This window comes from Erythrolamprus reginae, chromosome 1 (genome assembly GCF_031021105.1).
Source record: "Erythrolamprus reginae isolate rEryReg1 chromosome 1, rEryReg1.hap1, whole genome shotgun sequence".
Classification (NCBI taxonomy): domain Eukaryota; kingdom Metazoa; phylum Chordata; class Lepidosauria; order Squamata; family Dipsadidae; genus Erythrolamprus; species Erythrolamprus reginae.
In genome coordinates, this window is record NC_091950.1 from 16,907,853 (window position 1) to 16,932,785 (window position 24,933).

Genomic DNA, 24,933 nt, shown 5'->3' on the forward strand with positions numbered 1-24,933 from the left:
GTGGATGTTTAAAATTACGATCCTCTTAAAAAGCCTGTAGTGGTGGAGCACCCACAACTTCTGGAGGCAAGCTGTTCCACTGATTGATTGTTCCACCAGTCAGGAAGTTCCCGCCCCCTTCCCCCCCCCCCCACACGTGGGGGCAGCAGCCCATTACTGGTGGCGACCAAAACTGGATTCAGTATTCCAAGCATGGTCTTACCAGGGTCTTACAAAGTGATACTAACCCTTCCCTTCCCCTTTCAACAGGATAAACACGCGTTGCTAGATATCACACCAGCCGCTGTAGAACGTCTCAATTATGTGCAGTATTTCCCCATTGTGGTCTTCTGTGAGCCGGATAGCCGGCAAGGAATCAAGGCCATGCGGCAGTGGCTAGCGCCAGATTCCAAGAAGAGTTCGCGGCGCCTCTATGCGCAGGCCGCCAAGATGCAGAAGTATTGCGGCCACCTCTTCACGGCCACCATCAGTCTCGCCGGAGGGTCCAACAACTGGTATCAGACCCTGAAAGAGATCATCCAAATTCAACAGGCCCGCCCTGTCTGGATGACGGAAGAACAGGTGAGTGGGCACATCGTAGTGGAGTAAAAAATTAACCCAGCTTGTATGCAGCAGGTCAGTCTCCCTTAACCTGAACCTCTCTGGATTCATAAGAACTGCTGCCTGTCAGGATTAGCAATCCTGGGTGCCAATTCATTGTACAGTGATCCCTCGATTATCGCGGGTTCAAACTTCACGAAACGCTATACCACGGTTTTTCAAAAAATATTAATTAAAAAATACTCCGTGTTTTTTTTTCTATACCACGGTTTTTCCCACCCAATGATGTCATACGTCATCACCAAGAGTCACTTCTCTCTCTCTTTCTCTCTCTTTCCTGTCATTCTCTGCTTCAATCATTTTCTCATTTCTCTTTTTTTCTCCCCTTTTTTCTATCATTTCTCTCTCTCTCTACCTTCCACTCTCCCCCCCTCTTGCTCTCTCTCTCTCTTTCTCACACTCTCTCTCCCTCTCTCCTTTCTATCTCGCTCTGTCTGTTGCTCTCTCTCTGTGAGAACGCCTGCCCCGCCTCTCCTGCAGGCCCCTTGCTGACAGCTGGGATGAAAGCGCTCTCAGCTAAGGGACTGCGAGAGGGGCGAGGCAGGCATTCTCAAAGCACTCAGAGCGGCTAGTGGCCAAATGAGGAGGACAAGAAGCCGTAGCCGCCAGCGCTGCTGCAGGAGGACCCGTGCCCCAAGAAAGCCGGTGAGAGGGGCGGATCTCTCTCTTTCTTTCTCTCTCTTTCTTTCTCTCTCTGTCTTTCTCTTGCTGAGCTTTGCGGCACACTTGACCATGTCTCGCGGCATGCTAGTGTGCCGCAGCACACTGGTTGAAAAACACTGGACTAAACAATGTCATCTGGCGGAACCCAGGGAAAGAGCCTTCTCTGTGGCGGCCCCGACCCTCTGGAACCAACTCTCCCCAGATATCAGAGTTGCCCCCACCCTCCTTGCCTTTCGTAAGCTCCTTAAAACCCACCTCTGTCGTCAGGCATGGGGGAACTGAGACTTTCCCTTCCCCCTAGGCTTACAAAACTTATGCATGGTATGTTTGTATGTATGATTGGTTTCTTAAATTGGCGTTTTTAAAACTACTTTTAATATTAGATTTGTTTATATTGTTTTTTATTGTTGTTAGCCGCCCCGAGTCTACGGAGAGGGGCGGCATACAAATCTAAATAAATAGATAGATAGATAGATAGATAGATAGATAGATAGATAGATAGATAGATAGATAGATAAATAAATAAATCTATGACTTGTTTTCAACTAACTCTGGATCCAAAAATAAGCACAGTTTTTGTCTATCACGTTAACTTTTTAAGCTGCAGGATACCCTGAAAAGTCATAAAAATTGGGCATATAAAGGAAAGTAAATCAAAGACTTACCGAATATACTGTTTACAAAGAATAATTTTATTCATACAAAGGCTATAATAGTTAAGGTCTTAAGCATAAAACCTATCAGGAAAGACTTCATGAACTCAATCTGTATAGTCTGGAGGACAGAAGGAAAAGGGGGGACATGATCGAAACATTTAAATATGTCAAAGGGTTAAATAAGGTTCAGGAGGGAAGTGTTTTTAATAGGAAAGTGAACACAAGAACAAGGGGACACAGTCTGAAGTTAGTTGGGGGAAAGATCAGAAGCAACATGAGAAAATATTATTTTACTGAAAGAGTAGTAGATCCTTGGAACAAACTTCCAGCAGACGTGGTTGGTAAATCCACAGTAACTGAATTTAAACATGCCTGGGATAAACATATATCCATTGTAAGATAAAATACAGGAAATAGTATAAGGGCAGACTAAATTGGGTTCATACAAATAGTTGTTTTTTTAATTTTTAATGAAAACAAAATAAAATAAACCACTCATTTTTTCCTCTTCAGGTGGATGCTTCGGCTGAGGAGAGCCTGGACATATTAAACCAGACCTCAGCCATCAGTATGGGTGACCTGACTTGCGACAGTCGGGCCAACAGCGATTACGAGGAAACGGATGCCGAAGGGGAACCTTACACAGACCAGGAACTCGACGAGTCCTATCAGGAAGCAGCGCTGAGCCGTTCTTCGGAGCCGGCAGAACCACACCTGGACCAGGAGCTAAACGAACGTGTGGCAGCTGCTTTGGCCTACCCCATCGATGTGGTAAGGAGAGTCAGATGCCTGGCTTTGGGATGGGTCCTAAAGGTGATGTAATCTAGCATACTAATTTATGAGCCGGGGTGGCGCAGCAGGTAGAGTGCTGTACTGCAGGCCACTGAAGCTGACTTGTAGATCTGAAGGTCAGCGGTTTAAATCTCATCACCCGCTCAAGGTTGACTCAGCCTTCCATCCTTCTTCGCCCTCCTCCTCTTCTTCCTCCTCCTCCTCTTCTTCCTCCTCTTCCTCCTCCTCCTCCTCCTTGTCCTCTTCTTCCTTGTCCTCTTCTTCCTCCTCCTCTTCTTCCTCCTCTTCTTCCTCCTCTTCTTCCTCCTCCTCTTCTTCCTCCTCCTCTTCTTCCTCCTCTTCCTCTTCTTCCTCCTCCTTCTCTTCTTCCTCTTCCTCTTCTTCTTCCTCTTCTTCTTCCTCCTCCTTCCTCCTCCTCCTCTTCCTCCTCCTCTTCTTCCTCCTCCTCCTCCTCCTCCTTGTCCTCTTCTTCCTCCTCCTCCTCTTCTTCCTCCTCTTCTTCCTCCTCCTCCTTCCTCCTCCTCCTCTTCCTCCTCCTCTTCTTCCTCCTCCTCCTCCTCCTCCTTGTCCTCTTCTTCCTCCTCCTCCTCCTTGTCCTCTTCTTCCTCCTCCTCCTCTTCTTCCTCCTCTTCCTCTTCCTCCTCCTTCTCTTCTTCCTCCTCCTCTTCTTCCTCCTCTTCCTCTTCTTCCTCCTCCTTCTCTTCTTCCTCTTCCTCTTCTTCTTCCTCCTCTTCTTCCTCTTCCTCCTCCTCTTCTTCCTTGTCCTCTTCTTCCTCCTCCTCCTCTTCTTCCTCCTCTTCTTCCTCCTCCTCCTTCCTCCTCCTCCTCTTCCTCCTCCTCTTCTTCCTCCTCTTCCTCTTCTTCCTCCTCCTTCTCTTCTTCCTCCTCCTCTTCTTCCTCCTCTTCCTCTTCTTCCTCCTCCTTCTCTTCTTCCTCTTCCTCTTCTTCTTCCTCCTCTTCTTCCTCTTCCTCCTCCTCCTCCTCTTCTTCCTTGTCCTCTTCTTCCTCCTCCTCCTCCTCTTCCTCCTCCTCCTCCTCTTCTTCCTCCTCTTCTTCCTCCTCCTCCTTCCTCCTCCTCTTCTTCCTCCTCCTCTTCTTCCTCCTCTTCCTCTTCTTCCTCCTCCTCTTCTTCCTCTTCCTCTTCTTCTTCCTCTTCTTCTTCCTCCTCCTTCCTCCTCCTCCTCTTCCTCCTCCTCTTCCTCCTCCTCCTCCTCCTCCTCCTTGTCCTCTTCTTCCTCCTCCTCCTCTTCTTCCTCCTCTTCTTCCTCCTCTTCTTCCTCCTCCTCCTTCCTCCTCCTCCTCTTCCTCCTCCTCCTCTTCTTCCTCCTCCTCCTCCTCCTCCTCCTCCTTGTCCTCTTCTTCCTCCTCTTCTTCCTCCTCCTCTTCTTCCTCCTCCTCTTCTTCCTCCTCTTCCTCTTCTTCCTCCTCCTCCTCCTCCTTGTCCTCTTCTTCCTTGTCCCCCTCCTCCTCCTCCTCCTCCTTCTTCTTTCTAGGACTGCGTCAAAAGCCACAGTTTGAAAATCCTTGCCATAAAGTGATTTGTAATACTTGAGCAAACATTCTGAATATCTCTTATACTGTATATATATTTCTCTTTCTTACAGCACGATAGTGATCACCAACCCCAGGGACAATGGCACAGCAGTTATGACATTAGGTATAAACTACTAATTTGATACTTTGTGGTGGGTTGGGAAGAATTTTCTTACGCCTGCAGTTGGACTCAAAATGCAATCAGTCTGTCCGTACATGGGGCAGAATTTGAAATATCCAGAAAGAACAGAAACGATTCAGCTCCTGCAGGAGAACTATGGCCTGGAAAATCTAGATGTCCCTATCGCTTCATGAGTAGTGTTGGGTGAACTGAACTTGTATAGTTCGGGTCCGTGCCAAACTTGGCCGGGTTTGGTATACCGAACCCGATCCCGGACTTTTCCAGAAGTCCGTGTTCAGGTTTGGCGTTCGATCGAACACCGTGATACTATTGCAGCACCGGGGGGGGGGTGAGGCGCTCTGCACATGCCAGCTATTCAGGATTCCGGCCGACGGGCGGTGGGTGGGAGGGAGAGACGGGTAGGGCTCCACCCCTGAAGGGCTTTAAAAGGGCGGAGGGAATCCGGACCTTTGGAGCACAAAGAGGGAGGGGAGGCGTGGATTTCCTACAGACCGGGGGGAGGGGGTGCGAGCAAAAGGAGGCGGGGAATCCCATTTCCCATTTGCTTGCCTCCCTCACTGGGGGGGTTGTTGTTGTTGTTGTTGTTATTATTATTATTATTATTATTATTATTATTATTATTATTCATTATATTTTTATGCCACCCCTAAGACTCGGGGCGCCTCACAACAAAACAGCAATATAATATAAATACAAATCAAATGTTAAAAACTTTTAAAAACTAATTTAAAATACAGTGTTCCCTCGATTTTCATGGGGGATGTGTTCCGAGACCGCCCGCGAAAGTCGAATTTCCACGAAGTTGAGATGCTGAAGTAAATACACCATTTTTGGCTATGGACAGCATAGTTCCCTCTAAGCTGAGCAGTCAGCAATCGCTCACTTCAAAATCATCATCAACTCAGAGTTTTCCAAACCTGCCCAGAAGCCGAGAGGGAAAGAGTGAGAGGGAAGGAGAGAGAGGGGAAGAGAGGAAGAGAGAGAAACAGATAGAAAAAAGAGAGGAAGGAAAAGAGAAAGAAAAAGAATGGGAGTAAGGAAGAGAGAAAGAAAATCAAAATCTAGTTTGAAACTAGCTCAACTATTTAAGTGGCATTTTGATATTGATAGAGTTGCCCTATTATGAGCTCACTGTTATAGACACACAGTACACTATTTTATTTTGAAATTCTCTGAGGCAAAACAGGGTGGGTGTTTGTTTGTTTGTTTGTTTGTTTGTTTGTTTATTTATTATTTCTGTGCCGCCCAGTCCTGAAGGGACTGCCGCTCAGACACTATACTTTTCCGCCCACCCCCCCAAAAAATTAGAGGGAACACTGATGGACAGTATCACAAGCCATCCCTTAACACTTTAAACCCCTAAATTACAATTTCCCATTCCCTTAACAACCATTTACTCACCATTATTACTGGTACTCACCATTGCATAAGACACTTAGTGATCCTGATATTTATAAACATAATTATTTATTAACAATAATAATTTTTTTTGTTATTTATTTGCAAAAATTATTAGTTTGGTGATGACGTATGACGTCATTGGGCGGGGAAAACCGTGGTATAGGAAAAAAACCGCAAATAATTTTTAATTAATATTTTTTGAAAAACCGTGGTATAGCCTATTCGCAAAGTTTGAACCCACAAAAATTGAGGGAACACTGTACATTGTTATAAAAACTTATCTGCTACACAATCATACACACTCAGTCTGACTGAACATAAACATAATAAAGGTCAGCGAAAAAAAGAGGGGGGGGGAGATTAATCCCCCCACGCTTGGCAGCAAAGGTGAGTCTTCAACATTTTACAGAAGGCGAGGAGGGTAGGGGCAGTTCGAATCTCCGGGGGGAGTTGATTTTAGAGGGCCGGGGCCACCACAGAGAAGGCTCTTCCCTGGGTCCCACCAGACGGCATTGTTTTGTCGACAGGACCCGGAGAAGGCCAACTTTGTGGGACCTAATCAGCCGCTCGGATTCGTGCGGCAGAAGGCGGTCTCGTAGGTACTCTGGTCCGATGCCATGTAGGGCTTTATAGGTCATTACCAATATAATATAATTCTTTACGAGATCTTGATTCTACCCATCTATGAATACAGGCTATTTAACGTGCATATGTGAATACATGCAGCGCATTGATTTACAATTGTTCTATCTTTTTGTCAGGGAATACGAACACGAAGCCCTGCGGAAGAAGTTCACCCATGCGCAGAGTTATGACTCGGAGTCAGACCAGGACTATGGTTATGACTGGGGACCTGCCACAGACCTGTGACCACGCGGCCTCCTGCAACGTTCTTGGATGGCCGTGCAAAGCTGTCCTGGTCCTTCCAATTTTGGTGGGAACCTTCCAAGGCCTATCGAGCGCTAAAAACATAGGGGATATGTCAAGATTTTCACCCACCGGAGGTTGTCATGGCCAGCTTTGCCTCCTGGACTTGTTCCAGAAATATTGTTTTTCTCTTTCACCGTCTTGCCTTAAGTTGTGGGCCCTCCCTAGCGCCCCCAGGAGCAACCAGGAGGAACAAGCCACCTTGGATGGAAGTTTGGTCTTCAGTTGAACATCTTCACTGTCCTTTCATGCTCGATGTGTTCAAGCTACTTCTGCCCTTTGCTCTAAATCATGTTTCCCAAACTTGGCAACTTGAAGATGTCTGGACTCCAACTCCCAGAATTCCCCAGCCAGCATTTGCTGGCTGGGGAATTCTGGGAGTCGAAGTCCAGACATCTTCAAGTTGCCAAGTTTGGGAAATACTGCGTCTCCACCCGCCATCTCAACAAGGGTTTCCACCAGCCATCTTAACAAGCTCATAATAAGGCATTTGAAGGACTTTACAACCATTTTAGCGTCAATCTGGATCCATTTAATTGGGATAAGAAGTTTCAAACTTTGCTGGCTTGGGAATTCTGGGAGTTGAAGTCCAGATATCTTCAAGTTGTCAAAATGGAAAAAGACTGATACACGGCATCCTTAGACCACTTCTATATTTCAAGGGAGGCCAAGAGCTTCCACCTCGTATTTTAATTTGATACATAATGCTTTTTAAGAAACCAGTGACGGGCCTTACCTGATACAGATGGGATCGGCGATCCATTAACCGGGGGGGGGGGAGGTGTTTGATGGGTTCCGGAGGCATGGCCAACCACACAAGCGCCCGCCATTTGTGTGCGCGCCTCTGCATGAGATTTTGTTTCTGCGCGTGCGCCCAAAGCGAAATCGCACATGAGGATGCTTGGGCGGGTGAGATTTCAACAATTTTTGCCCTCTTTTTGCTTCTGCGTATGTGAAATGTCACTTCGGGCGCATGTACCAGCCTCCGGGTCCCGTACCGGGAGGGAAAAGTAAGCAGAGCCCTTCACTGAAACCAACCTACGTCCATTCACAAATTTGAGACATGTCTGAAGAATTTTAAGATTTAAGAATTTTAAATCTATGTACAGTAGTACCTCTAGATACGAGCTGCTCCACATGCGAGTATTCCAAGTTACGAGCCACAAGGGGAGCGAAATTTCTGTTCCAGACCCGAGCTCAAATTCGGGATACGAGCCAAGAATCCACTAGGTGGCGCAAGAATCCTTGCTTCTGGTTATCTCCACGGGGAAAAACAAAGTCTAAAGCCATTTGTTCCAGATACGAGTTGTTCGACATACGAGCTCCGTTCTGGAATGAATTAAACTCGTATCTAGAGGTACTACTGTACTGTCTTTTCCTTCTAACAAGGAACTATTCTTTCTTACAAACCACACTCCGTGTTTTATCTTTTTAAATCTTTTCCCCCTGTGTCTATCACCAGCTAATATGATTCCCTTACATCCCAGTCAAGAGCCCCTTCCTCACCCTCACTTCAGGCCTAAAGTGTTGCCGTATTATCTCTCACAACTGCAAATCAAGGCCGAAATTTCATGAGATTGCCAATTTTGACTACTATATAAATCTCAATCTCTGTCTGGCCTGAAACCATCCACGATTCAACTTATTTTTTTCAAGTTCAATTGAGAGGCTACACATTTATGGTATAGATCAGTGATGGCGAACCTATGGCACGGATGCCACAGGTGGCACGCAGAGCCATATCTGCTGGCACACGAGCCATTGCCCGAGTTCAGCTCCAATGTGCATATGTATGCTGGCCAGCTGATTTTTGGCTTGCACAGAGGCTCTGGGAGGGCGGTTTTGGCTTCCAGAGAGACTCCATTGAGATGGGGGAGGGTGTTTTTACCCTCCCTTGGTTCCAGGGAAGCCTTTGGATCAGTGGCCCCCAAACTATGGCCCGTGGGCCACATGCGGCCCACTGAGGCCATTTATCCGGCCCGCAAGTGAGTGACAAGAGCACAGGGAAAAGAGAGAGAGAAAGAAAGAAAAGGGAAAGAGAGGGAGGGAAGGAGAAGTGGAGAGGAATGAAGGAGGGAAGGAAGGAAAGAAGGAAGGAAGGAGAAATGGAGGGAACAAGGAAGAAAGGAAGGAAGGAAGAATGAAATGAATGGAGGGACAGAGGAAGGAAGGACTGTTTTTGGGGGGGGGGGTAATTTTTTTTAATTTTTCTCTCAACATACATTCAAACAACACAGTGTACCATCTAATTTTCCATGAATAAAATGCGGTATTTTGTTAGTAACAAATATCAATTATCAAAAAAGTTGCAAAAGGGTTTTTTTTTCTAATTTTGCCATCCAGTTACATTCATTTTCTTTTAATTAAATTCCCTCCTTAATGTTCCTTCAAAAAGTGCAACACCAATTATATTTCTAACTTATTAACCATTATGCCAAAGTGCTTCCTTCTTTCTTTATACATTTTTCATAAGCCAAGAAACCCTTGTATAGCCAATCAGATGTTAACAAAAGAAAATTAAAAACAAAACATAAACATATATGAATTTCAGATCTTCTCCCCCTAAATAGTACGTTCCTATTTTGTTTTTTACTTTTAAAAAAGGTATGTGCAGTGTGCATAGGGATTTGTTCATAGTTTTTTTATAGTCCGGCCCTCCAACAGTCCGAGGGACAGTGAACTGGCCCCCTATGTAAAAAGTTTGGGGACCCCTGCTTTGGATCCTGGGGAGGGCAAAACACGAGCCTCCTGAGCCCACCAGAAGTTGGGAAACAGGCCGTTTCCAGCCTCCAGAGGGTCTCCGGGGGGGGGGGGGCTGTTTTTACCTCCCCAAGCATTGAATTATGGGTATGGGCACTCACGCATGTGCAATAGCGCACGGCCACATTTTTTTGGCACCGGAGGAAAAAAAGATTCACCATCACTGATGTATAGTCCTTGAGTTATGGCAATAATGGAGCTGGCCCATTATGGTCCAAAGGTCGACATAAATCTTATTAGGGGCCTTGTTCTGGTTCCTTACAATTTTATAACTCCCTTTTTTATATAAAATGTGCAATGTGGTAGTCAGAGGGTGATTTAATTCTGCCTTTTTAATCAAGAAATGTGAAAAGAGTATTAAGCATACTTAATTACTGGTACTTTTTAAAACTCTGTATAACTTCCCTTTGGGATTTCTCTCCCCTTTTTGTTTTTGTGTGCCCGCTGACCAATCCCTGGGATGAGGGAAATCTGATGTATTGCCTTAATGTACGCGTCAGTCTTCTCCATATGTGACGAGTGAAGATGGAGGAGCCGTGGTTTTGCCTGTCCATCATTTATTTGTGCCTTTTGTATTAAAGCATTCCTTTGCAGCTAAGTCGGCATGTGTTCTGCCGGGCTCTCTGGTAGGAGCCTCCCGAAAATTCAAGGGTACAAATTTCAGACACACACACGTTTGAAAATTCAAAACAATGTTCTTTATCCCAAAATTCAAAATAAACTAAGCACTCTTTTTGTATTGCAAAGAGCACTCGTCCCAAAACAACCGGGTAGTCTGTACAATTTCTCTTGAGCAGTCATTAAGTACTTAGCTAGCAGCTGTGAAGAAACTTCACACCCCTTCTTCTTCCAACGAAGTGAGACACACACACACACACGTTGCTCTGCTTTGGTTTCAAAGGCGACACAGTCCACCTGCCCAGACACTACCATTCGGGTTCTTTTGCCCTCTGCACATGCGCAAAGCATTCTGTGCATGCGCAAAGGGTAAAAGAACCCAAATGGCGGCATCTGGGCGGGTGGGTGGAGCCTCGCACTCCGTTCACGACCGGCTTTTTTTTTCTTCTTTTTTTTGGCTTCATGGGATCTAGTAGGTTCCCTTGTTTTTAAAGCAGCAGCCTTGAGAAATAAACCTCTCGACAGAAACTTGCAAAGAGAGGCGGTGTTGCAAAACCCAATGTCAAAACAGCTGTGTTGTTACTCTCCTCACAGTTTGCACACATGCAAAACTTATCAGTGGCTCAGAGGCCTTCAAAGGAAACAACTCTTCCAATGTGTTAAAATTACACTGCTCAAAAAAATAAAGGGAACACTTAAAGAACAGAATATAACTCCAAGTAAATCAAACTTCTGTGAAATCCACTTTGGAAGCAACAGTGATTGACAATCAATTTCACCTGCTGTTGTGCAAATGAAATATTCATTAAGAATATTTCATGCATTCAGATCCAGGGTGTGTTATTTGAGTGTTTCCTTTATTTTTTTGAGCAGTATACAGTAATACCTCGTCTTACGAACCTAATTGGTTCACGGGGGAGGTTTGTAAGGCGAAAAGTTCGTAAGGCGAAACATTGTTTCCCATAGGAAACAATGAAAAATGAATTAATGCGTGCAACGAAAAAAAAAACGCAAAAAACCGCCGACGCCCGGCTATTTCAATTGAAACAGCTGGGCGCTTCTCAGTGTTCTCCCAATGCCAAACCCGGAAGTTTGGCAAAAGTTCGGGTTCAGATGGCCGCCAAGAAGCCCCGCCGCCTGGCTGTCACCTTTTGAAACAGCCGGGGGGCTTCTCGGCGGCCTCCCGAACGCCGATCCCGGAGGTTCAGGCTTGGCGTTCGGGTTCAGGAGGACGCCGAGAAGCCCCCTGGCTGTTTCAAAAAGCAACAGCTGGGCGGCGGGGCTTCTCAGAGGTCTCCCGAACCCGAACTTTTGCCGAACTTCCGGGTTCGGCATTCGGGAGGCCGCTGGGAAGCCCCGCTGCCCAGCCGTTGTCTTTTGAAACAGCCCTGGGGCTTCTTGGCGGCCTCCCGAACGCCGAACCTGGAAGTTCAGGTTTGGCGTTCGGGTTCAGGAGGACGCTGGGAAGCCCCCCGGCTGTTTCAAAAAGCGACAGCCAGGCGGCGGGGGCAGGTTTGTAAGACGGAAAACGTTCGTAAGAAGAGGCAAAAAATATCCGAACCCCGGGTTCGTATCTCGGGTTGTTCGTATGGCGAGGGGTTCGTATCATGAGGTACCACTGTATTATATTACCAGGAATTTGAAACATGGGGGGTAGAGTTAAAGGCTCAATTTTGCCTTAGTTCGCCGCAGTGCAATGTGTGAATTCAGCCATTGTGAGTTTTAACCATGGTTTATTTACTTAGCAGAGAGGTCAGCAGCCTACCAGACCCCCAAGATATAGATCCCCCAAAAAACCAGAATTCCACAAAAATCACCCAAATTTCACAAAATATGAACAAGAATGCAAACACAACATGGTGGGTTTTATTATTATTATTATTATTGGGGAGCTAGGACGTGAGCGTTGCTGACCCAGGTTTACCACACATGGTAAAACAAACCAGAATTTAATGCAGTTTCTTTCCAGACATTTCTGAAAGCTTTGGGGAAAAGTTTGCAATTTCGCGATTGCCTTCAACATTTACGAAACAAGTTCAAACTTCAGCTGCCTGAGCAGTTAAGGCCACTTAATGTGGATTGTCTTGCCAATCTTACATCTCTTTCCATTCACAAGTGAGCAGAAGAAAACGGTTTAAAAAATAATAATATTCCAATAATATTCATTTCTCTAATCTTTGGTGTGCGGAGAATACAGGAATTTTTTATTTTTTTTAAAAGCAGAGTCTCACTTATTCTCCCTTTCTGATCTGCTTTGGAAAATAATAATTTTAGTATTTTGGTCATCTCAAAGTTTGTATTAGTAATTTAATTTTTAAAAAATCTTACGGTAGCTCCAAAGGAATTTATAGAATTGTCAGCAGTATGTTGAAGTCCAGATACCAGGAGAGTGGGCTCCGATTTCTAACGGCAAAGACCAGACTTGTATGTCTATAGAAATGAATTTGGGTAGTAGGGTCCCACGCAGCCAGCGAGAGTTGGCTAGATTTTCTCCTGTACCTCAAATCTTGCTGGGCAGAATCTTGTAAATTTGCCAGGAGATCTTGACAACGATGTCAAGGAACCCGAGTCTGGACTGAACCATTTCAAAGAGCATTTGCCAAATGCTATATGTTTATATTTATCTTTTAAGAAAAAAAAGGCTCTGTAAAAGCCTTGGGAAATATAAAAGCTTATCTCCACCTGCTTCGCTGTCTTTAGGACTTCAAAAAAAAATAGAGAATTTTTCCTACCCTGCATATTTTTCTCCCCTGCAAGTGGTAGAGTCTAATCCACCCACTTTAATTCAGGCCTACCCTGCAAGTGGTAGAATCTAAATCAGCCACTTTGGTTCAGGTCTCCCCTGCAAGTGGTAGAGTCTAGTTCAGCCACTTTAATTCAGGTCTCCCCTGCAAGTGGTAGAGTCTAATTCAGCCACTTTAATTCAGGTTTCCCCTGCAAGTGGTAGAGTCTAATTCAGCCACTCCCCTGCAAGTGGTAGAGTCTAATCCACCCACTTTAATTCATGTCTCCCCTGCAAGTGGTAGAGTCTAATTCAGCCACTTTAATTCAGGTCTCCCCTGCAAGTGGTAGAGTCTAAATCAGCCACTTTTGTTCAGGTCTCCCCTGCAAGTGGTAGAGTCTAATTCAGCCACTTTAATTCAGGTTTCCCCTGTAAGTGGTAGAGTCTAATCCACTCACTTTGGTTCAAGTCTGCCCTGCAAGTGGTAGAATCTAAATCAGCCACTTTGGTTCAGGTCTCCCCTGCAAGTGGTAGAGTCCAATCCATCCATTTCCGGTCAGGAACAGCACAGTAGTGTAAGGTTCAGTATCTCTTGCTTTCTAGTATAGAAGCCAACCTCAAGCCATCGGCATAACTTCCGAGTTCACACCCCAGAGAAACGTCCCCAGCAGAGGAAACCAACAACAAACTTGGCTGGGAGCAGCGGATACAAAACTCGAATCCGGGGCACTGAGCCTGGAGTTCAGATTGTGGAGAGCAGCAAGCATGTGAAGCAAGACACAGGAATCCGGTGGCCAAGGCAGAGCCCATCACAGGAAGATCGGTTGCTCCTGGCCGGTTAAAAGGCGATAGGTGGAGGCAGGCATGGTTTTGATATGGACCTGCAAGGAAGGAGAAGCACAAGGACATCAGGGGGCATGTCTGAAGCTGAGTAATGGCACACAAGGGTACACATGGGAAGGGGTGGGAAGATGTTAGAGTCTTCGGAGAGGGGCGGCATACAAATCTAATAAATTATTATTATTATTATTATTATTATTATTATTATTATTATTATTATTATTATTATTATTATTATTATTATTTCAATGCAACACAGCAAACGAGATCACTATGCTGGATTTCGTATTTCATCACCAGTCGGGCGCTTCCCAATCACCTAGGGCTGCGTGATGTAGCGGTGAATTACATTTGCCGATCCCAGTAAAGCGGCCTTTTGCAATTGACAGATGGAGATTTTGTCAATTCCGATGGTTTTCAAATGTCCGCTGAGATCCTTTGTCACTGCACCCAGCGTGCCAAGTACCATTGGGACCACTTTCACGGGCTTATGCCAGAGTCGTTGCAGCTCGATTTTTAGATCTTTGTATTTCACTAATTTCTCTAGCTGCTTCTCCTCAATTCTGCTGTCTCCTGGGATTGCGATGTCAATGATCCATACTTTCTTTTTCTCCACAATCAGGATGTCTGGTGTGTTATGTTTCAGAATTCGGTCAGTCTGAAGTCGGAAGTCTCACAGTAGTTTTGCTTGCTCATTTTCAACCACTTTTTCGGGCTTATGATCCCACCAGTTCTTTGCCACTGGTAAATGGTAGTTCCGGCACTAGTTCCAGTGGATCATCTGTGCCACAGCATCATGTCTATGCTTGTAGTCAGTCTGTGCGATCTTTTTGCAGCAGCTGAGTATGTGATCGATTGTTTCATCTGTTTCTTTACAGAGTCTGCACTTTGGATCGTCTGTTGATTTTTCAATTCTGGCTTTTACATTATTATTATTATTATTATTATTATTATTATTATTATTATTATTATTATTATTTTCACTTTCCTATTAAAAACACTTCCCCCCTGAACCTTATTTAACCCTTCAACATATTTAAATGTTTCGATCAAGTCCCCCCTTTCCCTTCTGTCCTCCAGTCTATACAGATTGAGTTCATTAAGTCTTTCCTGGTAAGTTTTATGTTTGTTTGAATTGTTTTCAATTCTCACCCAAGAAATCCTGAGGGCGGTAATAGTCTTGGGTTGGAAGGATGTGACAAAATGGACAATACATAACAGGGTGGATCATACTCAATTTGAGATTATGGATAAGAGGATGAATTTGGCCAATGAAACTGATCTGCGGGAACTGATGGGACGGTGGGACAAGGTAACAGGATAGGTGGTCAGTAGAATCCAAGACCAAGGTACAAGGAATAAATTAGAATCACTTTATAATATGTAAATAGATATATTGCTCTTGAGTTAAAATAGTACAGTGATACCTCGTTTTACAAACTTAATTGGTTCCAGGACCAGGTTCCTAAGGTGAAAAGTTTGTAATAATGTTTCCCATAGGAATCAATGTAAAAAAATAAAGCCTGCAAATCCTTCAGGAAAATCCCAAACTTCTCTCTCCAAGCCGCCCCTCCCTTTTCTTTCTTCAAAACACACCCTTTCATTGCCTCTGCAAGCACTCCAGTTCTCCTTGCTTTCTTAATGCAAACTCTTTCGCTCTCTCCAAGCCGTCCCTCCCTTTCCTTTCTTCAAAACACACCCTTTCATTGCCTCTGCAAGCACTCCAGTTCTCCTTGCTTTCTTAATAAAAACTCTTTCGCTCTCTCCAAGCCGCCCCTCCCTTTTCTTTCTTCAAAACACACCCTTTCATTGCCTCTGCAAGCACTCCAGTTCTCCTTGCTTTCTTAATGCAAACTCTTTCGCTCTCTTCAAGCCGCCCCTCCCTTTTTCTTCAAAACACACCCTTTCATTGCCTCTGCAAGCACTCCAGTTCTCCTTGCTTTCTTAATGCAAACTCTTTCACTCTCTCCAAGCTGCCCCTCCCTTTTCTTTCTTCAAAACACACCCTTTCATTGCCTCTGCAAGCACTCTAGTTCTCCTTGCTTTCTTAATGCAAACTCTTTTGCTCTCTCCAAGCCGCCCCTCCCTTTTCTTTCTTTAAAACATACCCTTTCATTGCCTCTGCAAGCACTCTAGTCCTCCTTGCTTTCTTAATGCAAACTCTTTCGCTCTCTCCAAGCCGCCCCTCCCTTTTCCTTCTTCAAAAAAGAAAAAAAAAAGAAACCCCTTCATCCCAGTGTTCCTAAGGTGAAAATAGTTCGGAAGAAGAGGCAAAAAAATCTTAAACACCGGGTTCATATCTCGAAAAGATCGTTAGAAGGGGCGTTCGTAAGACGAGGTACCACTGTATATACAAAATATGCCTCCATTTTGGTGGAGGGGTACGAATGTTGTCTGTTGGTGGGCACTAATCACTGAGCACTAGTATGTTGTGTGTGTGTTTTATATTATAAAATCAATATGTGTTAGCAAAAACTTCAGAAGAGAAGGATTTAGGGGTAGTGATTTCTGACAGTCTCAAAATGGGTGAGCAGTGTGGTCGGGCGGTAGGAAAAGCAAGTAGGATGCTTGGCTGCATAGCTAGAGGTATAACAAGCAGGAAGAGGGAGATTGTGATCCCCTTATATAGAGCGCTGGTGAGACCACATTTGGAGTACTGTGTTCAGTTCTGGAGACGTCACCTACAAAAAGATATTGACAAAATTGAACGGGTCCAAAGACGGGCTACAAGAATGGTGGAAGGTCTTAAGCATAAAACATATCAGGAAAGACTTCATGAACTCAATCTGTATAGTCTGGAGGACAGAAGGAAAAGGGAGGACATGATTGAAACATTTAAATATGTGAAAGGGTTAAATAGGGTTCAGGAAAGAAGTATTTTTAATAGGAAAGTGAACACAAGAACAAGGGGACACAATCTGAAGTTAGTTGGGGGAAAGATCAAAGGCAACATGAGAAAATATTATTTCACTGAAAGAGTAGTAGATCCTTGGAACAAACTTCCAGCAGACCTGGTTGGTAAATCCACAGTAACTGAATTTAAACATGCCTGGGATAAACATATATCCATTGTAAGATAAAATACAGGAAATAATATAAGGGCAGACTAGATGGACCATGAGGTCTTTTTCTGCCGTCAGTCTTCTATGTTTCTATGTTTCTAATAAAAATATTTATTTCAAAAAAAAACAAATAAAACCCCACCAAGAAATCCTGAGGAGGAAAGAAGAGGGAGAGGAAGCCCGTTCGGTGCAGGGCTTTTTTCGCAATCGGCTTTTCGCAACTAGAGACTCGCGCTCGGCACGTACCTCGCTGACCACTTGGCTGAGGATCTGGATGATCTTCTCGTGCGGCATGGCCACCACGCTCTGCCCATTGATCTCGATGATGCGATGTCCCACACGCACGCCACCACGTTCCGCAATCCCGCCACGCATGAGGCTACAGATCTGGGCATAGCATTTTAGCATTAGCATTTAGACTTATACACCGCTTTACAGACCTCTCTCGGCAGTTTTCAGAGAGTTAGCCCATTGCCCCCAACATGATTGAAACATTTAAATATGTTAAAGCAGGGGTCCCCAAACTTTTTATACAGGGGGCCAGTTCATTGTCCCTCGAACTGTTGTAGGGCCAGACTATTAAAAAAAAACTATGAACAAATCCCGATGCACACTGCACATACCTTATTTTAAAGTAAAAATCAAAATGGGAACATACTATTTAGAGGGGGGGCAAGAAGAGGAAGGAAGGAAGGAAGACAGAAAGTAAAAAAGAAAGAAAGAAAGAAAGAAAAAGAAAGAAAGAAAAAGAAAGAAAGAAAGAAAGTAGGAGGGAGGGAAAAAGGAAGGAAGGAAGACAGAAAGTAAAAAAGAAAGGGAGAGAGAGAGAGAAAGGAAGGAAGAAATAAAGAAAGACGGAAGGAAGGAAGGAGAGAGAGAGAGAGAAAGAAATAAAGAAGGAAGGAAGGAAGGAAGAAAGACGGAAGGAAGGAAGGAAGAGGGGGAGAAAGGAAGGAAGGAAAGAAGACAGAAAGTAAAAAAGTAAGAAAAAAGGAAAGAAAGAAAGAAAGAAAGGGAGAGAGAGAGAGAAAGGAAGAAAGGAAGAAAGAAAGAAAGAAAGAAAGAAAGAAAAAAAGAAAAAGAAAGAAAGAAAGAAAAAGAAAGAAAGAAAGAAAAAGAAAGAAAGAAAGAAAGAATTTTCTTTTGTTAACATCTGATTGGCTATACAAGGTTTTCTTGGTTTATAGAAAAATGTATAAAGAAAGAAGGAAGCACTTTGGCATAACGATTAATAAGTTAGAAATATAATTGGTGCTGTACTTTTTGAAGGAACATTAAGGAGAGAATTTAATTAAAAGAAAAGTATGTACCTGTGCTCCTGTCACTCACCTGCGGGCCGGATAAATGGCCTCAGCGGGCTGCATGCGGCCCATGGGCCATAGTTTGGGGACCGCTGTGTTAAAGGGTTAAATAAGGTTCAGGAGGGAAGTGTTTTTAATAGGAAAATGAACACGAGAACAAGGGGGCACAATCTGAGGTTAGTTGGGGGAAAGATCAGAAGCAACGTGAGAAAATATTATTTTGCTGAAAGAGCAGTAGATGCTTGGAACAAACTTCCAGCAGACGTGGTTGGTAAATCCACAGTAACTGAATTGAAACATGCCTGGGATAAACATATATCCATCCTAAGGTAAAATACAGGAAATAGTATAAGGGCAGACTAGATGGACCAGGAGGTCTTTTTCTGCCGTCAATCTTACTTAGACTTATATATCACTTCACAGCCCTCTCTAAGCAGTTTGCAAAGTTAGCGCACTGCCCCAAATAATCTGGGTCCTCATTTGACCCACCTCGGAAGGATGGAAGGCTGAGTCAACCTTGAGCCTGGTGGGATTCGATCTGCCAAATTGGTGGCAGCTGGTGATCAGCAGAAGTACCCTGCAGTACTGCACTCTAACCACTGCGCCACCATGACTCTTTCACTCTAACCACTACTCACCATAGTATGAGCTCTGGTAGCTATTGACTGTTGGCTAACAGCAGTGTGACAGTTCAAATCTCACCACTCTCAAGGTGGACTAGAAGATTGAAGGCAGAAAAAGACCTCATGGTCCATCTAGTCTGCTCTTATACTATTTCTAGTATTTTATCTTAGTAGGGATCTATGTTTATCCCATGCATGTTTAAATTCAGTTACTGTGGATTTACCCACCATGTCTGCTGGAAGTTTGTTCCAAGCATCGACTACTCTTTCAGTAAAATAATATTTTCTCACGTTGCTTCTGATCTTTCCCCCAACTAACCTCAGATTGTGCCCCCTTGTTCTTGTGTTCACTTTCCTATTAAAAACACTTCCCTCCTGAACCTTATTTAACCCTTTAACATATTTAAATGTTTCCATCGTGTCCCCCCCCCCTTTCTCGAATGACTGTTTTACTGGGGTCGCCTAAGACCAAGGAAAAAGGCAAATTTCCCCATGTGTTAGGAACTAAAGCTTCTATTCTGGCACCTTGGAACACATTTTTACAATCCGACCAATCAGGCGTTTACAGTGGGGGTGTCCCTCTGACCTTCCTGCCCGCCCTGTTGGGGGAATTGGCGCTAGACTTATGGTTGGGGGTCACCACAATATGAGGAGCTTTATTAAGGGGTCACAGCATTAGAAAGGTTGAGAACCACTGCTCTAAGTGCTATTGCTGGCAGCCGGCACTCTAACCACTGCACCACCGAGGCTCTCTATGGCTGGTCACATCCACCAATGTCCCAAAGTTTTCCTTAGGCCAGTGTTTCCCAAACGTGGCCGCTTGAAGATATCTGGACTTCAACTCCCAGAATTCCCCAGCCAGCATTCGCTGGCTGGGGAATTCTGGGAGTTGAAGTCCAGATATCTTCAAGCGGCCAAGGTTGGGAAACATTGCCTTAGACCAGTGTTTTTCAACCAGTGTGCCGTGGCACACTAGTGTGCCGTGAGACATGGTCAGGTGTGCCACGAAGCTCAGAGAGAGAAAGAAAGAGAGAGAAAGAAAGAGAGAGAAAAAGAAAACGAGAGAGAGAGAAAGAGAGAGAGAGAAAGAAAGAGAGAGAAAGAACAAGAGAGAGAAAGAAAGCAAGAGAGAGAGCAAGAGAGAGAGCAAGAAAGAGAGAAAGGGAGGGAAGGTGGGAGAGAGAAAGACAGAGGGAGGGAGGGAGAAAGAGAGCAAAAACGAGGAAGGAAGAGAGAGAGAGAGAGAGAAAGGGATGGAGAGAGAGAGAAAAGAAGGGAGAGAAAAATAGAGCGAAAGGGATTAAGAGAGAGAGAGAAAAATTGTCCAAACTTTTTTTAGCCCCCCCCCCCCCCCCAACTCAATGTGCCCCAGGGTTTTGTAAATGTAAAAAATGCGCCATGGCTGAAAAAAGGTTGAAAATCACTGCCTTAGACAACGCACCCAGGTTGCCAACCCAAACCTCCCAGTCAATCCGATATGGTTTTTAATTTGTATTCCCTCTAAATGGGGAGCTTGTCTTAGTTGCCTCAGCCTCCCCCCCAAAAAAGATTACTCACAATGCCGTTTTCCACGGTGAATCCCAGTGGATATTTTGTGCCGGGCCGACGCACAATTGCTGTTGTGACAGGAGGGCAATGAACGATGCTGAGGGCTACTTCAGTCTGGTTTTTCAAATCCTAGGAAGGAAGAAACCACCATGTTGACTTGAAATTAAGATCAACAACATCCTCCACAGACCAACTTTAGCATCTTGGGGTCAGCTAAATTCATAATTTTAAATCTCGCGGACCACTAATATAGAAACATAGAAGACTGATGGCAGAAAAAGACCTCATGGTCCATCCAGTCTGCCCTTATACTATTTTCTGTATTTTATCTTAGGATGGATATATGTTTATCCCAGGCATTTTTAAATTCAGTTACTGTGGATTTACCAACCACGTCTGCTGGAAGTTTGTTCCAAGGATCTACTTCTCTTTCAGTGAAATAATATTTTCTCATGTTGCTTTTGATCTTTCCCCCAACTAACTTCAGATTGTGCCCCCTTGTTCTTGTGTTCAAGGGGACACAATCTGAAGTTATGAATATATGAATCCAGCACACTGCTCGCTAAAGCGCCTGGACTTTTAGTGACAGGGTGGGGTCCTTCAGGCACTTAGCTTGGCCGCCTGTTTCTGCAAACGTAGACAGTCAAAGAGCCATTTGGACCCATTTCCCACATCTCTCGTTTCCCACATTTCTCTCTCTCTGTCTCTCTTTTTCATTCTCTCTCTCCTCTCTCCCGTCTGTCTGTCTGTCTCTCATCTCTCATCTCTCCTCCCTCTCATCTCTCTCATTTCTCTCTCCCCTCTCTTCTCTTTCATCTCTCTTCCGTTTTTTTCTCGTTCTCTCTCCACTCTCTCCCTTCTCTGTCTGTCTGTCACATCACATCCGCCAGAGGTTTATTCCAGGCATCTACTACTCTTTACTAAAATAATATTTTCTCATGTTGCTTCTGATCTTTCCCCCAACTAACCTCAGATTGTGTCCCCTTGTTCTTGTGTTCACTTTCCTATTAAAAACACTTCCCTCCTGAACCTTATTTAACCCTTTAACATATGTAAATGTTTTGATTCTGTTCCCCCTTTCCCTTCTGTCCTCCAGACTATACAGATTGAGTTAAGTCTTTCCTGGTAAGTTTAATGTTTAAGACCTTCCACCATTTTTGTAGCCCGTCTTTGGACCTGTTCAATTTTGTCAAAATCTTTTTGTAGGTGAGGTCTCCAGAACTGAACACAGTATTCCAAATGAGGTCTCACCAGCACTCTATATAGCGGGATCACAATCTCCCTCTTCCTGCTTGTTTTACCTCTAGCTATGCATCCAGGCATTCTACTTGCTTTCCCTACCGTCTGACCACACTGTTCACCCATTTTGAGACTGTCAGAAATCACGACCCCTAAATCCTTCTCTTCTGAAATTTTGGCTAACACAGAACTGCCAACACAATACTCATAATACTTATGATCATCGGAGCCTCAGTTCTCTCACCCGTATGACGTTCTGGCAGGAAGCGAGGGGCAGACCCACTAAGCTGGTTCCGTTGATGGACATGATGCGGTCGCCAATGCTCAGCTTGCTGGATCGCTCGGCCGCTCCCTTGTGCATCAGGTTTGCAATGACCACGGTGGGAAGGATGGATCCCCAACCAGATTCCACAATCACCATGCCCAGGATCTCGCCCTTCTGTTTGGAGATGATGACCTGTATGGAGACACCAAACGGCAGAGGAAAGTTCTATTGGACTGAAAGAAAGAAGGGATCAAGCTGTTAGTACATTGTACGTAACCTACGTGGGTGTTGCCATGCAGTAACTAACAATGTTAGCCTGTAAAATATAAAGACTGTACCTTTAAGGAAATATTACTGCTTAGCCATAAGAGGGCGCCAACACCGTTCCCTTTGGGGGGAGTTACTTTGTTAGGGATATATTTTGCTGTGAGCTGTATTCTTGCTGTGTGCGTGGTTTGTATATTATTATTATTATTATTATTATTATTATTATTATTATTATTATTAATTGGATTTATATTCTGCCCCTCTCCATGGACTTGAGGCTAATGTTGGGCGAACCCAACGAAGCTCGTGTTCGGCGAACTTACCCAAACTTGGCAGCGTAGTTCGGGTAAGTTCGCCGAACCCAAACCCGAACCCTCCTCCATGACATCAAAGACCCGCCCCCGGAATCCCATCGTGGGATTCCCCACCTCCTTTTGCTTGCAGCGCCATTCCCAAGGCGGGGCTGCGGCATCCAATACTTTTCCATAAAAACAAAAGGAGACAGGCGGCCACGGGCTGCCCTGGGCAATGGGCACAACAGGGGGGGAGAGCCGCGCCGTCTCCGAGTCCAAAATTTCCCCGCCTCAGGAATGGCGCTGCAAGTAAAAGGAGGTGGTGAATCCCACAAAGGGATTCTGGGGGCGGGGCTTTGACATCACGGAGACTCCTTCCTGGCCTATGGCTTTATTTCCTCCTCAACTACCTGTTTCGGCTGGCGAGGAAGGAGTCTCCGTGACGTCATAGTTCCGCCCCCGGAATCCCATCGTGGGATTCCCCGCCTCCTTTTGCACCTCCCTCCCAGCCTCCCGCCCAGCCAACAGCTCTCCGGCGTTCGCCTTCCTCTGCCGCCACCGGCGCCCGGCTCCTCCTCCTCTACTGAGTCAGAGCCCTCCCCACCTCCCCCTCCTGCCCACCACAGTGTTCAAGCGAACGATGAACCCGAACTTTTAAAAAAGTTTGGGTTCGGCATGCCGAACACCGCAAAGTTCGGCACGAACCCGAACTTTGCAAGTTCGGTTCGCCCAACACTACTCGGAGCAGCTCACAACAAGCAGGGAATACACAATAAAACAATTTGATCCAAGCAATAATTTTAAAAACTTAAAAACATCCTAAAAATTAAAATATTCAGTTAGAGCATTATACAGTGGTACCTCGAGATACGAGTTTAATTCGTTCCGGACCTGGGCTCTTAAGTCGAGCAGCTCTTATCTCGAACGACTTTTCCCCATAGGAATTAATGTAAATAATTTTAATTGGTTCCAGCCCTCAAAAAACTCACAAAGTTAGTCTAAATTATGCAGAAAGACATGTTTTTAATGAAGAAATGTACATGTACATATAAATGAATAATGAAGTTTCTTTCACTTAACTTGTAAACTTTCTTAAACTTTTAAATTTACATATGTTCAACTTCTCTGCCACCCAATCCTGTAGGACAGAGGTCCCCAACCCTTTTTGCACCAGGGACCGGCTTTAAGCGATCAAGAGAGGAATGGGTGAATGAATGGACGGAGGGTGGGAAGGAAGGAAAGAGGGAAGGGACAGGAACAGAGGAAGGAAGCAAGGAAACTTATGAAAGGGGAGAGTAAGAGAGGAATGAGTGGAGGGAGGGAGGGAAGAAGGTGGGAAGGAGAAAGAAAAGAAGAAATAGAGGAAGGGAAGGTAAAAGAGAGAAAGAAAAAGAGCAAGAAAGAAAGAAAGAAAGAAAGGGGGAAGGGACAGGAACAGGAAGGAAGCAAGGAAACTTATGAAAGGGGAGAGTAAGAGAGGAATGAGTGAAAGGAGGGAGGGAGGGAAGAAGGTGGGAAGGAGAAAGAAAAGAAGAAATAGAGGAAGGGAAGGTAAAAGAGAGAAAGAAAAAGAGCAAGAAAGAAAGCTGCAAGCACCCCCCCTGAGCCCCCCAGGCCGGCTGCAACCTTTTAAAACACGCGCGCCGCTTCGCAGCTGTGTCCTGAAGCCGAACGCGGAAGTTAGCGTTTGGCTTCAGGAGACAGCTCCTTGGCGCTTGTATCTCGAATTTGGGCTTGTAAGTAGAACAAAAATATCTCTCCCCTCCCAGCTCTTATCTCGAGTTGCTCTTAAGTAGAGCAGCTCTTATGTCGGGGTTCCACTGTATTGTGGATTCTGTATATTTGTAAATAATAATATTGTTGTATACACTAAGTCTGAGTCGTTGTTTGGCTAACCCACATTACCTACACCCACAACTCTGCTTAATGTGTGTTGAAGGTTTCACACTGTTCTGTCTGGGTGCCCCCAGACCTCAACACCAACTGGAAAAAACAGCCAGACACGCTGGTAAAAGCAAAAGTACTTTATAGCTTGAAAAATAAACACAGAGAAAAACCTGTTCTTCCCCACAGGCAGGTTATGAGACTTTACAGCAGAGTCCTGATGTCCAGACAATACAGCAGCCTTCTTGCTGGCACACCCACCATTGTAGAGAATAAGACCCCCCACCTTTTCCCCCCAAGGTTTCAGTATTCAAAGTCACAAACCAGAATTCCAAGACGCCAAAGAGCACAGCCAGGTCCCAGGACTCCCAAAGATAATACTCCACAAGCCAGGAAGGGTGGGTCTGCCTTTTCAGCCTTTCCAGAGAGCACCACACCCAAACCCAGCTGTTGCCTCTTTAGTGCTGAAAGTACCTAGCTAATTGGTCCCTTCTTTGTGTTGCTCTTCTCTGTCGCAGATCGATTATTGCTTGTGCATTTTCCTCTAAGGAATCCAGGCTGCTTGCTGGGGAGAGCTCCCTCTCGGGGGCCTCTGGCTGTTCCCCCTCTTCCTCAGCCTGAGATTCCTCCTCCTCGTCTGCCTGCACCTCCTGTTCCTCATCCTCCCCCTCTGAGCAGGAAACCGACAGAAGATCAGCCGTTCCCTGAGGGGCCTCGGACGGAATCACAACACACACCGAGACATATTAACATTTATGGTGCAGGAAATCTACAACTGTTATTTGTCATCCAAAGCA

The 24,933-nt window shown here is 45.0% G+C and overlaps 2 protein-coding genes across 9 annotated transcripts in view; one reads left to right on the forward strand and one right to left on the reverse strand.

Annotated features, from left to right (window-relative positions):
* Positions 1-10,072, forward strand: part of TJP3 (tight junction protein 3) — a 91,399-nt gene extending 81,327 nt beyond the window's left edge. For both annotated transcript variants that reach the window (XM_070745593.1, XM_070745585.1), the window contains exons 17-20: positions 250-561; positions 2,433-2,690; positions 4,316-4,368; positions 6,549-10,072. In XM_070745593.1, the coding sequence (XP_070601694.1) occupies positions 250-561; positions 2,433-2,690; positions 4,316-4,368; positions 6,549-6,657 (732 nt within the window). In that variant the 3' untranslated portion in view covers positions 6,658-10,072. The remainder of the gene's footprint in view (positions 1-249; positions 562-2,432; positions 2,691-4,315; positions 4,369-6,548) is intronic.
* Positions 10,073-11,811: 1,739 nt separating this feature from the next.
* LOC139164031 (amyloid-beta A4 precursor protein-binding family A member 3-like) overlaps positions 11,812-24,933 on the reverse strand; it is a 43,458-nt gene continuing 30,336 nt past the window's right edge. For all 7 annotated transcript variants that reach the window (XR_011558570.1, XM_070745646.1, XM_070745627.1 and 4 more), the window contains 4 exons: positions 21,672-21,884; positions 20,198-20,317; positions 16,963-17,103; positions 11,812-13,695 (listed from right to left, as the gene is read on the reverse strand). Coding sequence is in view for 6 of the 7 variants with exons in the window: in XM_070745646.1 (XP_070601747.1) it covers positions 13,624-13,695; positions 16,963-17,103; positions 20,198-20,317; positions 21,672-21,884 (546 nt within the window). In the remaining variant the exon portion in view is untranslated. The remainder of the gene's footprint in view (positions 13,696-16,962; positions 17,104-20,197; positions 20,318-21,671; positions 21,885-24,933) is intronic.